Source organism: Vulpes lagopus, chromosome 1, assembly GCF_018345385.1.
Source record: "Vulpes lagopus strain Blue_001 chromosome 1, ASM1834538v1, whole genome shotgun sequence".
Lineage (NCBI taxonomy): Eukaryota > Metazoa > Chordata > Mammalia > Carnivora > Canidae > Vulpes > Vulpes lagopus.
The window spans coordinates 172,746,746-172,764,581 of NC_054824.1; the positions used below are offsets into that span (position 1 = coordinate 172,746,746).

A 17,836-nucleotide genomic window follows, 5' to 3' on the forward strand; every position below is an offset into this window, starting at 1 on the left:
ATATGAGGAGTTAGCTGAGGCTGAATTCTAAGGGATATGTTTGCTTGGAGAAGTCACCCCAATCCTGCTCAGTCTTGAGACTTACATTATCCTACTATACAACGAACAAGAGAATTTTTGTCTCTCAAAGGCAGATTTGAGCTCGCTTACCAACATTCATTCAGGAAATAACAAAGAATGAAATAGAATCAATATTTAGAGAGGGTAATTATTCAGTGTGTATTAAACTGCCATTATTAGTAGATATAAATTTCAGTGAATTAGAGTTGCATTTTCATTTGCAGTTAAAGTGCTGTTTTCTAAATTTTCTCCTAATGAAGTCTCAGGAAAAATCTTAAGTTTACTGTATTTCTTACACACAAAAAAACCTGATTGGTGTTTTCCTTTTGTATAGCCATTTGTGCAGTATAGAAACTCTTTAAACTTTGGCTTTTACCCATTATTGCTGGTTAAAAGGTTTGAAAACCTTACTACTTCTATGGGCCTTCCAGAATTTCATATGAACTCTACATTGCAGTCTTTTAATATCCATCTGAAAGCCTTTAGCCTTTACCCCAAAGCATTGTTTCCAGTCTGGATTCCCTGGACATCTGGAAGTCTTGTAAGATTTTCTCTATGTATTCATAGTACTTGGCATTGGGCCTAGTACATGGTTGGTTTCCTCAGTAACTTGAACAATTACATTTAATAATCAGTAGAGAAACAGTGATTCTTAAGGTATTTTCAGCATTTTTACAAGCCTAATAGTAATCATATATTTACTTTAAATCAACTGCTTTTAATTTAAGCTAACAATGGAGTTCAGGAAGGAAATAATCCAGAATATCTAAATCTTTTCCAACTTTATAATATAAGTATTTTGAATATTCATCTGTAATTAAAAATACTGAAAATTTCTAAAACCAGAGCTGGTAACAATCATTATCAACTTTGTTAGAAGCTTTATTGGCAGACATCTGATTAGTAAAAAGAAATGTGAGAAAATGAAATTATTAGAAGAATGCTGGTTGTTTAGATATCCTTCCAAAATAAGATCTGAGGAGGGAGGGGTGTGCTGGAATAAAAATAGCATGTAGTAGTAAAATTATTAGGAACCATTAAAAACCTAATGGTTTTGAATTACTTCAAATTCCTTTGGGAGTCTAAAAGTATCTATTCTCTTTCCAGAAAAAAACACGTATGTACATAAAAAATTCTGATGTAATTTCAAGGAGTTCAGGACTTCCTCAACCCATCCTAGATCTTTTTGTGTGGAAGTGAAAAATTGTAGGGGATTTTCTGCACCCCCACCTCAGAACATACACACCCTTGAAGAGTAGCAAACAGCTTGTGGAGGGGCTCTCCAAAGCTTAACTGTTGCTGCTTCAAAGAGGCAGTATCTTATAGTTGCTAGGAGTATAAGCTCTGGGAACCAGTCTACCTGGATTCAGATACTGATTTGTCTGCAGTGACCTGTGTGACCTTTGCAAGTTGCTCAACCTCTGTTTCCTAAGCTATAAAATTGATCGTTTTAAGGATTATGTGAGTTAATACAGGTAAAGTGCTTAGAACAGATAGTGGTACTTGGTAGTTATTATTAGTAAGCATTATTATCTCACAGACAAGAATTACTATGGAATACCTGGGCAAGTGAGGTTCTCTGGCCTACAACTGACTTGGAGGAAGGGTTCCTTTTTCTAATTTAGCACAAAGGCACCATATGAAATAAAATCCTTGCACATAGATGCATGCCTTTATGGGAATATGTATAGATAAACTTTTTCATACCAGCATTAGGTAAGCTTCTTTTATTTCTATGAAGAGATAGTTGCTAACAATTTTACGAGAAAACAAAGGTCTTTATCCTTCTGTAGGGCTCTTTTTTCCTCCATGTATTAGTCATTCTCTGGGCAAAGTAACTGCTGCTGCTCTTCTTGTCCACAATGTGAAATTTTGGTTTTGCTAAAATCAAAATTTCTTTCTTTTTTTCTTTTTCTTTTTCTTTTCTTTACTTTTCTTTTCTCTATCTCTATTTTATTTTATTTATTTTTTTATTTTAATTTTAATTTTATTTCATTTATTTTATTTATTTTATTTTATTTTATTTTATTATTTTATTTTTATCTTATTTTATTTTATTTTTACACACACACACACACACACACACACACATAAGCAGAGAGAAGAAGCAGAGGAAGAAGCAGCCTCCCCACTGAGCAGGGAGCCCAATGAGGGGCTCAGTGCCAGGACCTTGGGATCATGGCCTGAGCTGAAGGCAGATGCTTAACCAACTGAGCTACACAGGCGCCCCTAATATCTTTTTCTAGCCCAATGCTACTTCTACTCTACTCTTTTTAAAAATTATAACATTGAATATAGATTCTGTGTACAGTGAACCTTGTACCTCCACTGAGCTAAAAAAATACTATCTTTTATTTTTAATTTTTAAAATTTAAATTCAGTTAACATACAGTGTAATATTAGCTTCAGAAGTTGAGTTCAGTGGTCTTCAGTCTTCTATAATACACAATGCTCATTATATCACATGCCCTCCTTAGTGTCTATCACCCAATTACCCCATCCCCCCAAAAATATTATCTTCGAAATGCTTTGTATGCCCTCCCCAATCCTAGCCCCTTCCTCTCCCATCAAAGGTAAAGATTTTCTTTTTAGTTTTATTGAATATTTATTTCTAAATAACATATTGAAGCTTTACATAAATGGAAACCCTGTAAGTGTGTGTGTGTGTAGGGGGTGTTCTGCTAGTTTTTATCTGTGTATGTGCAGTATTCCATTGTACAGCATTACAGGCATACTTTGGAGATAGGTTTTTTCCCCCACCACTACAGTAAAGCAGGTATCTCAATAAAGGGAATCAAGTCAATTTTTTGGTTTCCAGTGCATATAAAAGTTGTGTTTATGCTATACTGTAGTACATTAATTATGGAATTAGTATTATGTTTTTTAAAAATGTACATACATTAAAAAATAACTTATTGTTAAAAAATGCTAACCATTTGAGTTTTTAGTGAGTCATAATCTTTTTACTGGTGGGGACGTCTTAGCTCGATGTTGATGACTGCTGACTGTTCAGAGTGGTGGTTGCTGAAGGCTGGGGTGGCTGTGGCAATTTCCTAAAATAAGACATTAGTGAAGTGTGCTGTATCAGTTGGCCCTTTCGTGAATGATTTCTTTGTAGCATGTGATGGCGTTTGATAGCATTTTACCCACAGTTCTGTGAGTAAAATTGGAGTCAGTCGTCTTAAGCCCTGTCACTGCTTTTTCAACAAAATGTATGTATGTAATACTGTAATTTATTATCATTTCAACAATCTTCATAGCATCTTCACCAGGAATAGATTCCATCTCAAGAAACTACTCATCCGTAAGAACCAACTCTTCATTCATTAAAGTTCTATTATGCAATTATAGAAATTCACTCACATCTTTAGGCTTTACTCCTAATTCTGATTGTCTTGCGATTTCCACCACATCTGTAGTTTATTTCCTCCAATGCAATCTTGATCCTGTCAGTATTCTATGAGGATTGGAATCAGTTTCTTCCAGAATCTTGTTAATGTTGATATCAGCCTCTTCCTGTGAATCAGGAATGTTCTTAATGGCATCTAAAATGGTGAATCATTTCCTGAACGTTTTCAGTTTACTTTTGTCCAAGTCCATCAGAGGAATCATTCTCTATAGCAGGTATAGCCATATTTCTGAAATAATAAGACTTGGAAATCTAAATTACTCCTTGATTCATGGGCTGCAGAATGGACATTGTGTTAGCAGGCACAAAAGCAACATTTATCTCCCTCAGAGCTCTTGGGTGACCAGATAGATGCATTGTTAATGAGCAGTAATATTTTGAAAGAAACCTCTTCCTGGATGGTAGGTCTCAACAGTGGGCTTAAAATATTCAGTAAACCATGTTGTAAACAGATGTGGTGTCATCCAGGCTTTGTTCCATTTATAGAGCATAGGCAGAGTAGATTTAGCATCATTCATAAGGGCCCTAGAATTTTTGGAATGGTTAAAAAAGCCTTCTCTTTAAAGTCACCGCCACAGTAGCCTGTAAAGAGTCTGCCAGGCATTGATTTCTCTTATCTAGCTCTGGAAGTCCCAGATGGCATTATTCCAGTAGAAGGCTGCTTTAATCTACATTGCAAATCTATTGTTAGTGTAATTACCTTCATTTAGTAAGTTAGCTAAATCTGGATTTCTTGCTGCAGCTTCTACACCGGCACTTGCTGATTCACTTTGCAGCTTCTTTCCCTAAACCTCAGGAGCCAACCTCTGTTAGCTTCAGACTTTTCTTCTGCAGCTTCTTCATATCTCTCAGCCTGCATAGAATTCAAGAGAGTGAAGATTTTGCTCTGGATTAGGCCAGGTTGTGGCTGGTTTGATCTTCATTCCAGACCTTTTAAACTTTCTCCATATCAGCAATAAGGCTGTTTCACTTTATTATCATTTGTGTGTTCACTGGAATAGCATTTTTAATTTCCCTCGAGAACTTTTCCTTCACAACTCTGCTGGTTGGTACAAGAGGCCTTGTTTTTAGCCTTTGAGCTTTGGACATGCCTTTCGTACTTAGCTTAATCATTTCTAGCTTTTTTTTTTTTTTAAGATTGTATTTATTTGAGAGAGAGAGGAGAGGGAACAAGTGGGGAGAGGGACAGAGGGAGAAGCAGACTCCCTGTGGGACAAGAGCATGATGTGGGTGGGGCTCGATCCAGGACCCTGGAATGATGACCTGAGCTGAAGACAGAGTCTTAATGGACTGAGCCACTCAGGTGTCCTAATTTCTAGTTTTTGATTTAAAGTGAGAGACATGCAACTCTTCCTATCCCTTGGACATTTAGGGGCCATTGTAGGGTTTTTAACTGGCTTAATTTCAATAGGCAAAGAGATGAGGGAACAGCCAGTCAGTGGAGCAGTCCTAACTACATTTATTCACAGTCTTATATTGGCATGGTTTCTGACACCTTAAATAATATGTCGTAACATCAAAGATCACTGATCATAGATTACCATAACAAATATAATTAATAATGGCAAAGTTTGAAATGTTATGAGAATTAACAAAATAACACAGAGACACGAGGTGAGCAAATGCTGTTGGAAAAATGGTACTGATAAAAATGCAGTATTTGAGCAGCACGGTAAAGGAAAGTGCAATGAAACAAGGTATGCCTGTACCTCCATTTATTTATCCATTTTACCATTCATGACCATTTTAGCGGTTACTGCACATAGTACTACCATGAATATTTTCATTCATATGTTTAAACACAAATGTGCAAATTTTCTAGGGAGTGGAATTACTGAGTTATAGAAAATGCATGTCTTTAGCTTTTCTAGGCAATGCCAAATTAATTCCAAAAGTGGTTATACTAATTTATGCTCTTACTGTATAAAGAATCAAGTTACTTTTTTGTTCTTACTATTTCTGTTTATTGGGCATGTTACAGCAGTAAATAAACAAAATGCCCTGGTCTCAAAGAGTGTATATGTATATTTTAGTAGAGACAAATTGCTGAGATATTTAATATATCAAAATGGAAAATATAAGGCAAGGAGAAGGGGATGTTACCTCGGCTGCTCTTGGATCCATATGGGAATTAGAAATTAAAGGGATGAAGTACAACCAGGAATCCTTGGGCTTCGTTTTAGTGGTCAAGATAAACAGAGGTACAGGTATGATGAGATTGGTTGGTTCTGATGCTTTCAAGCTATAATTATAGTGAAGCTGTAAGTGGGGGAGGGAGTGGAATTTGAGAATCTTGCCGGCAGCATTTTCAGGAGGCCCTCTTCACTCATCTATTAGTGATTAAGACTAAGGAATGGACAAGGAGGCTGGTGTTAAGTAATCTTATTCTGAGCGCTTAGCGCTTGGGGGTCCTCTTGTGACTCTTGCTGATAGTGGCTTAGGGGACCAGGGGAAGGGCTGTCTTGTCTGAAACATAAGGAACACCAGAGTTCTCTTGGTTCAGTAATACTTGGAGCTCTAAAGCTTTGTTGACTGTCCATGTTGGAGAAATGAAGGTTGGGGAAAGAGTGGATTTATTTTGAGTATTTGGAGCTTTAGGGCTCCCTCTTGAGACGGCCATTGGAGATAATGGAATCCTGGGGGAGGAGTGGTTTTGCCTAGAGTATGTACGGCCCCCTTTGTCAAACTTGTTAATTTTTGCCAGTCTGGTGGATGTGAAATATTATCTTGTGATTTCAATTGTGTATCCCCTCTTACTCTAGAAATCCAAAATTGTTTATCTTTTCTTTTTTTTTTTTAAGATTTATTTATTTATTCATGAGAGACACACAGAGAGGCAGACACACAGGCAGAGGGAGAAGCAGCCGGGAGCCTGTCAATGTCATGCCCTGAGCTGAAGGCAGATGCTCAACCTCTGAGCCACCCAGGCGTCCCTGTTTATCTTTTCAATGTTAGACTTAGCTATATAACTTTACTACTAACTTTTATGTTGAACTCCACGGTTATGTGGGTTTTATTCATCATATTTAGTACATATTGTCTATGTACTAAAATGCAAGATTTCCCAATTCAACAACTGAAACTTTTACTCCAATGACTCTTACCAGTGGACCCACAGAGAAATCTGTTATGCCCTGTGTTGTCACTGTAAAGGTTATTGAGTCAGGACCCCTGGTGTACCTTCTGTTAACTGCCTGAGGAGCTGAGTTGGTAGCCTGCACTGGTACATTGTTACCTAGCCTCAAAAAATACTTCAGTGTATCCACACTGACCCTATCTCACCTCATCCAGAGTTCATCATCACCTCAACACAGTAGCCCAGTGTTGCAGCACTGTTAGAGGCTCTTGATTGCCTTTTAAACTTGTCATTTTAAAGTCTGAAAATCATAGCTATCTGTTGATAGTCTGTAAGGAAAATGCTTTGGCTGACCACAACTAAGGCTGTCACTCCTCTGCTTTTCAGGCCAAATCTTTATACAGTTTTAGCACTCACGCCTTCCCCAGTGTCTCTACGTGCTCTCACAGGATCAAGCCTCAGAACGCACAAAAAGAACACTGGAGAAAAGCAAGGTATATGTTGTATTCTGATATGTTAACCACTCCCTAAGTGGTTATGTAGTTCCATACATTCTAGTACATCACATTATTTATTCAGTGTCCTGAAGGAGTATAAAAATGGTGATAGTATCTGCGAATTCCAACTGATTTTCTAAGAATTACTCAGAACTGTTGTTCAAGACTGTATACCTTACTTGCCTTCTTAAATATATAATGTTCATAAACCTATAAAGATAGATGTAGGTAATGAGAGATGCCCCTTGGTTTCTTTTTCAGCCTTAAAAAGGATTTTCTCCCAACTTCCTAGAGTTAGCTATCAAGAATGTTTCCTGATGATTTTGTAAGCGTTTTCCTGGTTGAATTGAAGTCTATTATAGAAAAACTGTCACTGTTGTTATTGCACACATTACAGGAATACCATATATGGTACCCATTTCACAGAAAAGATACACAATCTCAAAATTTTTACTAATTAAACATAATTATATAGACTGTATTATTACTAAAGTGCAAAAGGGTAAGAAAAAAGAAATATAAACCTAAAAATATTAAACTAGTATGAATCTTAAGTGAACTAAAACCCTTCAGAGTGCCCAAAATAAGCATAAGAATAATTCTCAATGGATAAATTAGTGTGAGCCCATATGAAATTGTCATAGAGAAACCTACAAGACAGTTCTCATCCACCTTGACTGGCCCAAATGATTTCCAAATGCATGTCTCTAATAATACTGTGAGCAACTCAAAGCCCATGTGAGTCGTCTGAAGTTTTATCATTTACAGGTATGTGAAGCATTCCCAGACCCTTCAACCAACTCAGCATCAGCTACTTCTTTGTGACTGGGTCCTGATTAAGGTCCTCCCAAGAAAGACTTCATTGGATCCACGCTCAAGAAGACTCTACCAGGTTTTCCTGACCCCCTACGTCGCTGTAAAGTACCAAGGCCTTAAGACTTGGGTACGTGTATTACAACGGCAAGTGCCAGCGCCCACAAAAGACCTATTGGACCCACCAGCTCCTCTGTTTCACCAAGCAGACATAATAACTTACCAGCAAAGCAGAGTAAGCCAAGTGCCTCTGCATGACACCACCAGCTGATAACACACAAGAAAACATAACCAATTTAGACTAGAGCCGTATCTTTTTTTGAGAAGCTGGGATTTGAAGGAGCTGTTCTGAGCTCTGTGCTGCTAGTAAGTGACTGATAACATTATAGACCGGATTGGTCCCTGAGTTCAGAGACTGAGTTGCAATTGAGTGAAGAATAGACAACGAAGAATTGCACGGAGGTGCAAGCCACATTTAACTCCGGTCACCAAGTATTGTTGGTTGGACTGAGAAATTGCTAACCCAGACCTGTAATAGGCCTGGTTATTTGGGTATCTCTCTTTGTCATTGTTGCCTTTTACTGTTACATTGCTTTCTGTGCTATCTCTCTAGGGCCAGATGTTCTCAGATAATTCACATTGCCCGGACTGTGGACAACAGTGGTTCCCTAGTTTAGAACTAGGCCATTGGTTGTACCAAACTGAACTTGTTGAAAATGAATGTTACCAAGTATTCTTGGACCGTATTAACAGAGCTGATTATTGCCCTGAGTGTTACCCTGATAATCCTGCTAATAGAAGCCTTGTTCTTCCTTGGTCTTTCCCACTTGAGTGGGCTCCCCAAAATCTTACTAGATGGACCTTTGAAAAAGCTTGCCACCCATTCCTTCTGGGTCCTCCACTGGTTCGAAAAAGGATACATGACTCTAGAGTAGCTGGCTTTAACCCTGCATTGCAGTTAATCTTGACCAGAACAGACAAAACCTTGAATAAAAAACTTGGCCAAAACAAATAACTTCTTAAATAGTCAAAATCATGGACACTCTAGAGTTGGTACTAGTAGCCCAAGGAAGAATGGAAAAATGACTCCTTTCTAAATCTGATTTAGACTGTCACTACCTTGGGGAATTGCTTAAATTGTTGGATCTGCTCCCATCGTCTACACATATTTTGTTCAGCATGAATTTAATCAGTATTCCAGCCAGACTGTTCATCTAGAACCAGTCTAATCCATGTTCCCTATGTTTTGGAACTAGCTTACTCATCCTAAAAAGCCCCACAGCCTTATTACAGACATATGACAGGATAGTCCTGGAGGAGAGGCCCTATACTTTGTGTACCATAATGATACTTCAGTGATAACTTCTGTAGGAAAGCATTCTTGTAGCTTGATTATAGATTATTCCAGTAAGAGAGCTAGATATTTTTTTTTTGAGAGCTAGATATTTTAATAAGAAATTACATTGTTATAAATTCCATCTCTTACATTTTAACCAGTGGTAACACCTACACAGGATACACACAAACATGCAGAAATGCCACTATCTTTACTTACTTGGCTCTGCATAAGCAAAGGCTATCCTGTCTTCGTGGTGACTGAACTTAGAATGTCCTCCCCTGGAAATAGAAAAGTACTTGTACTGTGAGATAGGTGACAAAGGAGTTTTCAAGGTTGACTCATAGATACTATGAACAATCTAGAGGAAGCATCTTTCTGAAAACTAAGAATGTCTTGCTGGACATTGATTGCATTCTCCCCTTCACTTGTTGATGAGAATCATAGAACTAGAGTATAGGAGAAACTTAGAACTAACATCTGTTAAAAGCATTTCAGAGGCCACTGAACAATTTTTAAATTCCACTTAAGATACAAGATAATCCAGTGCTTGTGTAGTAGCTCAGCAATGCTCCTAAGGTCCCAGGCTCTTTCTGTTTTTCCCTCTGGGATCCTTATCATGGTGGCTTCTGTTCTTACAGTTGTTTGCTCAGTGAGTAGAGTGTGGCTGTTGCTGTTCCAGACATTTCATTCCCAATCAAACGCTGGAAGTAGGAAGCAAAAGCTTTTCCTTTTCAAGCCTGTGTCTTTTATTTGGGAAAAAGTCTGTCTCAGAAGTCCCTCAGAGATTTCTTCTTATATCTCATTAGAAGTACTGGTTCACAAGCCTGAGAACTTCTTTGGGAGTTGGGGTTAGCAGTGCCTGGGTAGGGCACATTGTCTCCCCTAATAAAATAGGGCTCTTTTAGGAAGGGTGGAATAAATGGCTGTTGGTATGCAACAAATCATGCCTGCCACATGATGTGAAACCTAAAGTTATTTGTTTGTCTGTGTAAAGGATGTACTCTAGAAATATACCCTGTATCTGCCTTATGTCTATCACAATGGAAGTTCTCTTCTGTTACATTGCTGAATAAACTGTGTGGACTGCTAAATTGAGTGAAGACTAGTTAGTTTATCATTAATCCTTGGTTAAGAACTCCTTTACTATCCTAAAGCTCTTTCTAAAAAGTGAAAATTTATTTAGAGGTACTGCTTTTGATCAATATTATTGGTCCCTAAGTTTTTTCAAACACATACTGATAAACACTCTGCATGTGTAATTTTAAGTATAAGCAAACTGTTTTAACCAAAGATTGTTTTAACCAGTCTCTCCTTTAAGTAGTAAAGAAAAAGTAAATGGATTTGTACTGTTGATATCCAAATCAGTACCTGGATGAGCTTGTCAAAATATGCAAATTTCTTGATCTTACAGAAATTGTGGTTCCTTTAAATCCTTAAAGCCTGGGAATCTGCATTTGTAGATAGTGGTGCAGGAAATCCTTACACAAGTTGTTCGTGGCTACTTTGAGAAGTACAGTCGCAGCACCTCCATGGTGTTAGTTCTCTGGCTTAAGAGGATGGGAACTGAGTACTCATACTGCAGGGTAGTGATAGTTATTGTAGTTGTTGGTAACATAAAGAGGTTACATGTCAGACATGCAGGTAGGTCACTGTGGTTATTTCAGATTATAACTCAAGTCACATTTTTCTCATTAAAATAATTAGGACTGTTGTAGTTCTGTGTGGTGTCATTAGAAGCTATGTGTGAGTATGTGGGCAAGAGAGGAATAAAAAATATTAAGTATTACATTAAGAATACTTTGCCTTATAGTATCACACACCTGTTACATGGTCAGCTCTCAGAAATGACCTCATGTGACAGAGTTCATAAAGTTGAGCAAGGAAGAAAATTTAGAGAATTTTGTAGCTCTTCAGCTTAGATCTTTTTATATGACTTGACTTGGCTTAAAATATTCTAGAATGCTCCCAATTCATAATTATGATATTGAACTTTAAACTACAAATATATTCCTAAAATTAGGTCTCATAACAAATGATTTGGAGGGTTATCCACTATTTTAGATTATGTGAGCCATATTAATCTTCCATATGTCAGAGTTGATACTATTATTTATATATATTGGTGGCCATTTTAAAAATGACTTTTATAACTATTTTGGGTTATTTTATGGCCGACCGGGGAGTGAAAGGTTAAGAGACATGTGCTGAGGTAGCCTGGGAAGGAAATAATCTATTAAAGAGAAGGCTAACCTTGGGTTGGGGGTGACTGACTCATCTCTAAGTGATAGGAGGAGAAAGAAGCCCAGGCAAACAGGCCGGCAAAAAAGAATTCCATGGAATCCAAAGAGTATGTGGCAATCAGCATGATACACATATCTGTGAGAGTGAGATGAGCCATAACCCTTCTGTATCTTTTGTCTTTCCTGACAGCCTTTGATTCTCCATGGAATCCTGAGAACACAACTTGAAAACTGCTTATTGTACAGAATAAATAATGGCCTTGCAGCTAGCTGACCTGTGTTTGCTTTGAATTCTGGAAAATGACTTTGGGCATTTTAACCTCTGTCTGTCCAGAGGCTACTTGTAATTTATTATATTACCTGAGACTTTCCAGAAAACCAAAATAAGCAGTTTGAGAAAAGTTGAAGGATACATGTAGATTCAACGAGGTTATACGTACCAGAGTTACAATTCAGAACTAGATTCAGGGCACTTTGCAATATGTTTATTATAGGCTTTTTTCTTTTTTTAGTGTCATGGTTAAAAGCTTGGATGCCACAGTCAGATTGAGTTCAGATCCTGACTCTGCCTTTACTAGTGTGTTTTCGGATAGGATTCTTAACCTCTGTGTATGTCAGTTTCCTTGTCTGTAAAATACTAAGAATATTAATGGTCCAGTCATCATAAGACTTGTGAAGATTAAATGAGTTAATACATAAAGTGCTTTGGATGCTGCTTGGCATAAACAAGGCGCTCAGTAAATGTTACCTATATTATTTTTGTGGTGTACACTTTGTATGTTGTTTCTACAGCAGAATTATAAGTTGTTTGAGGGCCAGAGTATCTACTTTTTATCTCTAGAGCCTAAAATGACACCATTCACTAAAATAAAAATGTTTAAAAATAGAAAAAAGATGTATGTACTTAATTGGGCCCTGACCGCCATATATTTGTCACGATGGCATTTATATCTCAGTTGCCTGATACTGGATTGACTGATTGTCTTTTGTCCTTCTTAGCTGCTAAACTGCCCCCCCCCTTTTTTTTTTTAATTTACCACTTAGTGGTGCCTGGGTGGCTCAGTCAGTTAAGTGTCCCAACTTTTGGTTTTTGGCTTGGGTCATGATCCTGGAGTCATGAGATCGAGCTCCACGTTGGGATTCTCTCTCTCTGTCTTCCCCCCTACCCTTTCCCCACTCATGTTCATGCTTGCTCTCACTCTCCCTCTCTCTAAAATAAATCCTTCAAAAAAATTTACCATTTAATGTTGCTGATTCCAGTGCTTCCTGATCCCTGCCTCTTCTGTCTTACCCACGTCTTCTAGGTCTCCATCCTCTCCCTCCCTCCTACCTGGTCCCCATGGTAGGACCAGAGGTTTTCAGGATAAGTAGAGGTTGATTAAAGGCCTGCTGCTCATCCAGCCCTGATTTTGTTCTTATGGGCAGCTTTTTCTTGTTCTGTCTCCTCCCGGCTGGTTGTGACAAACGCATGGGAGGCTTTGGTTGAAGCATGCCTCTATGACAAATTTATTGTTCGTGAGCTCAACGAATTAGCATTACAGGCCTTGCCTTTTGATTCTTACTCTTCCTCACAGAGGCTGATATATTTTATTACTCATTTAAAATAGTTTACACCAAACATATAGATAGTCCAAAAATAACATTTACCAGGCACCTAGATCTAAAATACATTAACATTTTGCTACATTTGCCTCAGTTTTTTTTTTTTTAAGATACTTGTCCTTATTTCTACTCCTGTCTTTCCATTAGCAAAAGCAAGCACCAGATGGAAGTCAGTGTGTATCCTTTCTGTTCATGTGTTTAATTTTTTATAGTATTTTTTTTTAAAGATTTTATTCATAGAGACAGAGAGAGAGAGGGAGGCAGAGACACACAGGCAGAGGGAGAAGGAGGCTCCACGCAGAGAGCCTGACACGTGGGACTTGATCCAGGGTCTCCAGGATCACGCCCTGGGCTGCAGGTGGCGCTAAACCGCTGCACCACCGGGGCTGCCCTATTTTATATGTATTTAAACAATGGTGCAAAGCAATAAAAGAATTAACTGCTTTCAAAATTTTATCACCCAGTAACATATCAGTAACACACGTAAAGATATAATATTCACTGATTTGTAGAGTTCCCCTTATGACACTTAATTTTGTATGTTGGAGTCTGCTAACCTTGGTTGTATTGCTGCCATGCAAAGGTCAGGCAATGTACCAGTCAGTGAACACACATACCAAGTTGTCAAAGCGTGGTCATTGGTACAGTGAGAAGGAACAGAAAGGATACATCTTAAAAGAGCACAAAGCAATCACCTCGGCAGAGGAAGTTAGGGAGGCAAATTTGTGTCTCTAGAGAAATCCCAGGATATGGAAAATGAGGAAGGCATCCCTCAGCATACTGCCTGGTACATTCTCTGTAAAGGAAGAATAAAACTATTGCTTTAACTTGTTTAAAGCCCTCATATGGAAACTGTTAAAGCAAAATAATGAATTTTTTACAGGTTTCAGAGTCACAGGGAAGTACAAATAGCTACCAGTGATGAGTCTGTGTTTTACTTAAGTGGCAAAATGAATCATAACCTCCTATATGGGGCACTGAAAACCAACATTTCACAATTAAACTTCAAGGGATTTGCTGAAAGTAAACGTCTTTTGTGTCTCCTGAAGCACATGGGTCTTCATCAGAGCTTTTTTTTACAAAAGATACCATCAAAAGTAACCTTTCTTTGGACAAGATTATGGAATGGTTTTCCTACAGCTGCAAAACATTCTCCAACATTCCCATTTTCCATCAGGATGAGGCTCTACCTCACTTCCATTAAGCAATCCAGAGGCTCCTAATGTACACATTTCCTCGTGTGGATTGGACACTGATCAAAAGGTTGACCTGCTTCGGGAATAGTGGCCTCAAGATCTCCCAGCTACCCCACCAAGTGACTTCTTGTGAGGATGTGTCAAGAACCTCCGTGTTCATATCACTTCTTTCTGGTAGCCTTGAGGGAATACCATTTCAGCTATAAACAGGGATGTGTTACAAAAGGCCTGAATGAAATGGGCTACAGGAATGTGTGTCTCATGACAAGAAAGGTGTATACTGAACATTTGGAAGATGATAGAAATTATGTGATGGTTCCTTTTGCAGAGTGTTTATTGGCTGCATCCTACCTAGTTAGCAAGTAATAATTTTTGAAAGCATTCAGTTCTATTTGTTGGAAATAAAGTTTATTGAGGATATTCTATCTGCAATAAAATGTACAGATTTTAAGTTTGATGACAGATGTAACCACCACCTCAATAAAGATATGAAATACTTTCCTAACCCTAAAAGGCTTGCTCATGACCATTTCCAGTCTGTACTACCTTCCCCCAGGAACCACTGATGTTTTCTGTCACCATAGACCACAAATAGCTATTTGCCTGTTCTAGAACTTCATATAAATGGGATCATTTAGCATGGTCCTCTATGTGTGACTTTTTTCACTTACCCTTTTTAGATCTGTTGATGTTGTGGTTTGTATCAGTAGTTCATATTTATGCCATTTTCACTTCTTTTGAATCACTATAGTATAAATTTGTTTCTTAAATTGTATATAAAATTTCTAATAATTGTCCTTTTACAGATTTTTGAGATAATGTAATTCATTTAGTTGCCATATATATTACATGGTAAGAATATGCCACAATTTTAAAAAATCCACTTCCCTATTAATTGACATTTAGGTGGTTTTCTCATTTTTTCCTCATTTTAAACAATGCTGCCACAAACATCGGTGGGTGCTGGAGGGAAAGTTTCTCTAAGGCATATATCTAAATGTACCATTAACAATTTGTGGAACATGAATATCTTAACTTCACCAGATATTGCTGTATTGCTCTACAAAGTTGTAGTAACAGTTTACCTTATTGCTGGTGGGGCTTAAGAACTCTGTATATCCAAATCCTCACCAACAGTTGGTATTGCCCGACTTATAAATTTTTGCCAATCAGTGGTTGTAAAATGCTATTGTATGTCATCATTAATTTGTTTTGCATTTCATTGACCATTCTTCTTATTGATTCATTAGACCATTAGGTTTCCTCTTTGTTTTCATAGTTTGTTAGAACTCTTAAACTCCTTTGCCCACTTTTTCATGGTATTAACTGCCTCTTACTGGTTTGGGGAGTCTTTATGTATTTTGGATATTAATCCCTTGCTGATTGTATGTGTTGCTGATATTTTTTTTAGTCAGTTTTAACTTTGATTTTTATAGAAATTAACATTTTAAAAATGTGATCACATTTGTCAAATTTTCCACTTATGGTTTGTGTATTTTATATGTTATTTAAGAAAACTTTGAGATTGTAGAGATATTTAATATGTTCTTCTAAAAATTGAAAGTTTTGCTCTTTACACTTAGGTCTTTAATCTGGAATTGATTTTTGTGTCAGGTGGCAGGTAGAAATCTGATTTTTTTCTCCATTTGAATTGTCACCTGTCCTCAAACCACTCATTAATCCATTCTTGCCCTTTGGTCACTTAGCTGGTTTCCTTTATGTGTGTGTGCATATATTTCCTGGCTCTCTTTCTGCATATTTTGTTCTTGTACCATTGCCCTATTGTTTTTATTTATTATAAGTTTATAATGTCTTAATATATCTGGCAAAGATAGCTCCTCTCCTTCAGAATTGTATTTTTATTTTTCCTTTAGAATTATCTTAACTCTTTTAATCCTTTACTGCTCTTTGTGAATTTTAGGGTTAGCTTGTCCATTCTCTTAAGAAACCTACAACAAGGGATCCCTGGGTGGCGCAGCGGTTTGGCACCTGCCTTTGGCCTAGGGCGCGATCCTGGAGACCCGGGATCGAATCCCACATCGGGCTCCCGGTGCATGGAGCCTGCTTCTCCCTCTGCCTATGTCTCTGCCTCTCTCTCTCTCTCTCTCTCTCTCTCTCTCTGTGACTATCATAAATAAATAAAATTTAAAAAAAAAAAAAAGAAAGAAACCTACAACAATAAAAAAATTCTCTTGCAATTTTGTTTCAGTTTACAATGAATCTATAGATTAATGTGGAGGGAATTGACATCAGTGGTTTAGAGTCTTACTGTCTCTGCACATGACATATATCTCTACTTAGGTCTTTTAAATTCATTTTTATTTTTATTTTTTTTTAGAGATTTTATTTATTTATTCATGAGAGACAGGGAGAGAGAAAGAGAGAGGCAGAGACACAGGCAGAGGGAGAAGCAGGCTCCATGCAGGAAGCCCTATGTGGGACTCGATCCCGGGACCCCAGGATCATGCCCTGGGCCAAAGGCAGGCGCTAAACTGCTGAGCCACCCAGGGATCCCCTACTTAGGTCTTTTTTTAAATCCTTCAATAAAGTTTTATTCTTTTCTTCCTAAAGTTCTTTTTTTTAAAAATACAGCTTTACTGAGGTATTATTTACATACCATAAAATTCACCCCACTCTAAAGTTGTTGCATATCTATTGTTAGATTTATTACCAGGTACATTTTAGTTTTTATTATGAGATTCCTTATAGTTATTATGAATAGTACCCTTGCTTTCTAAAATTTTTGTCACTGGTGCATAGGAAAGTTGTACCTATTGTTTTCTTGGTTTTGGCTGGCAGAAAAAGATTGTATTAAGAGATCTGAAAAAGACTGGGGACTTTTTAATTTTCTATCATAAACTAGGATAGGAGAGAAACCCTCATTGGAACATATGGTAATGCAAAGGAGTGTTGGAAGTCCTTTCTCAGGAGATTGAAGAAGATAAAAGAGTGACCAGAAACTCTCCAAATCTTAGACCTGTTCCTGAATGTTCATACCAGCAGAAGGAGCCCTGTTTTTAACTTCTCTTCACATTTATAATTGGCACCACTCTATACATTCATACATATGTTTATTTACTCATATTCTTTTAAATTTAAATAGGGAGTTCTTCCTTTACATTAGGCATTAAGCCTGGCATTTGGGATTAACATTTTTAACTTGTAAAATTAAATTTTCCAGAAGAGTGCTATGAAAAAGACAAAGTTAGTTGGCTAGCCTCTCAATGAGGCTATCAAAAATAATGACCTTTTCCAAACCTCTTTCACATATACTTTTGTATTTAATACTCATAGCAGTCCTCAATCATTTTTACAGATAAGGAAAGTTAAGTAACTTTAGGTATTATTGTTCCTGACAAAAAATATGATTTAACTATATGTAAAATGATAGAATGTTTTATTATTAATTGCCTCTGACTTTGATTCCTTTTGTATGTAGTTCATAATAATTTGTACATTAGTCTTTTTTGAACACTACATGGAAAGGCCTTGAAGACATCTAGAAAGAATACGGGAAACCACAGTAAGACGGCAGTGATGAAACTCCAAATGTGTGTTTCCTTCTGATACCAAGGCAGCTACCTTAGTTTGTAGATGTACTATA

At 37.3% G+C, this 17,836-nt stretch overlaps 2 protein-coding genes across 4 annotated transcripts in view; both read left to right on the forward strand.

Moving 5' to 3' along the window:
* LOC121491472 (torsin-1A-interacting protein 2-like) overlaps window positions 1-17,836 on the forward strand; it is a 36,559-nt gene that overhangs the window by 6,553 nt on the left and 12,170 nt on the right. The window contains exon 2 of one of the 3 annotated variants that reach the window (XM_041756439.1): window positions 6,933-7,039. The exons of 1 other annotated variant lie outside the window; for it this stretch is intronic. The gene's annotated coding sequence lies outside the window, so the exon portion shown is untranslated. Of the gene's footprint in view, window positions 1-6,932; window positions 7,040-7,856; window positions 7,986-17,836 lie in introns of those variants that run through there. One more of the 3 variants, XM_041756420.1, reaches the window with a different exon arrangement.
* Window positions 7,983-10,285, forward strand: LOC121491485 (torsin-1A-interacting protein 2). The gene has a single exon (XM_041756451.1). It carries the CDS (start codon window positions 8,475-8,477, stop codon window positions 8,868-8,870), a length of 396 nt encoding a protein of 131 aa, XP_041612385.1. The 5' UTR covers window positions 7,983-8,474; the 3' UTR covers window positions 8,871-10,285.

Coding starts and splice junctions, on each gene's coding strand:
- LOC121491485 (XM_041756451.1), top strand. CDS start 8,475: ATGTTCTCAGATAATTCACATTGCCCGGACTGTGGACAACAGTGGTTC.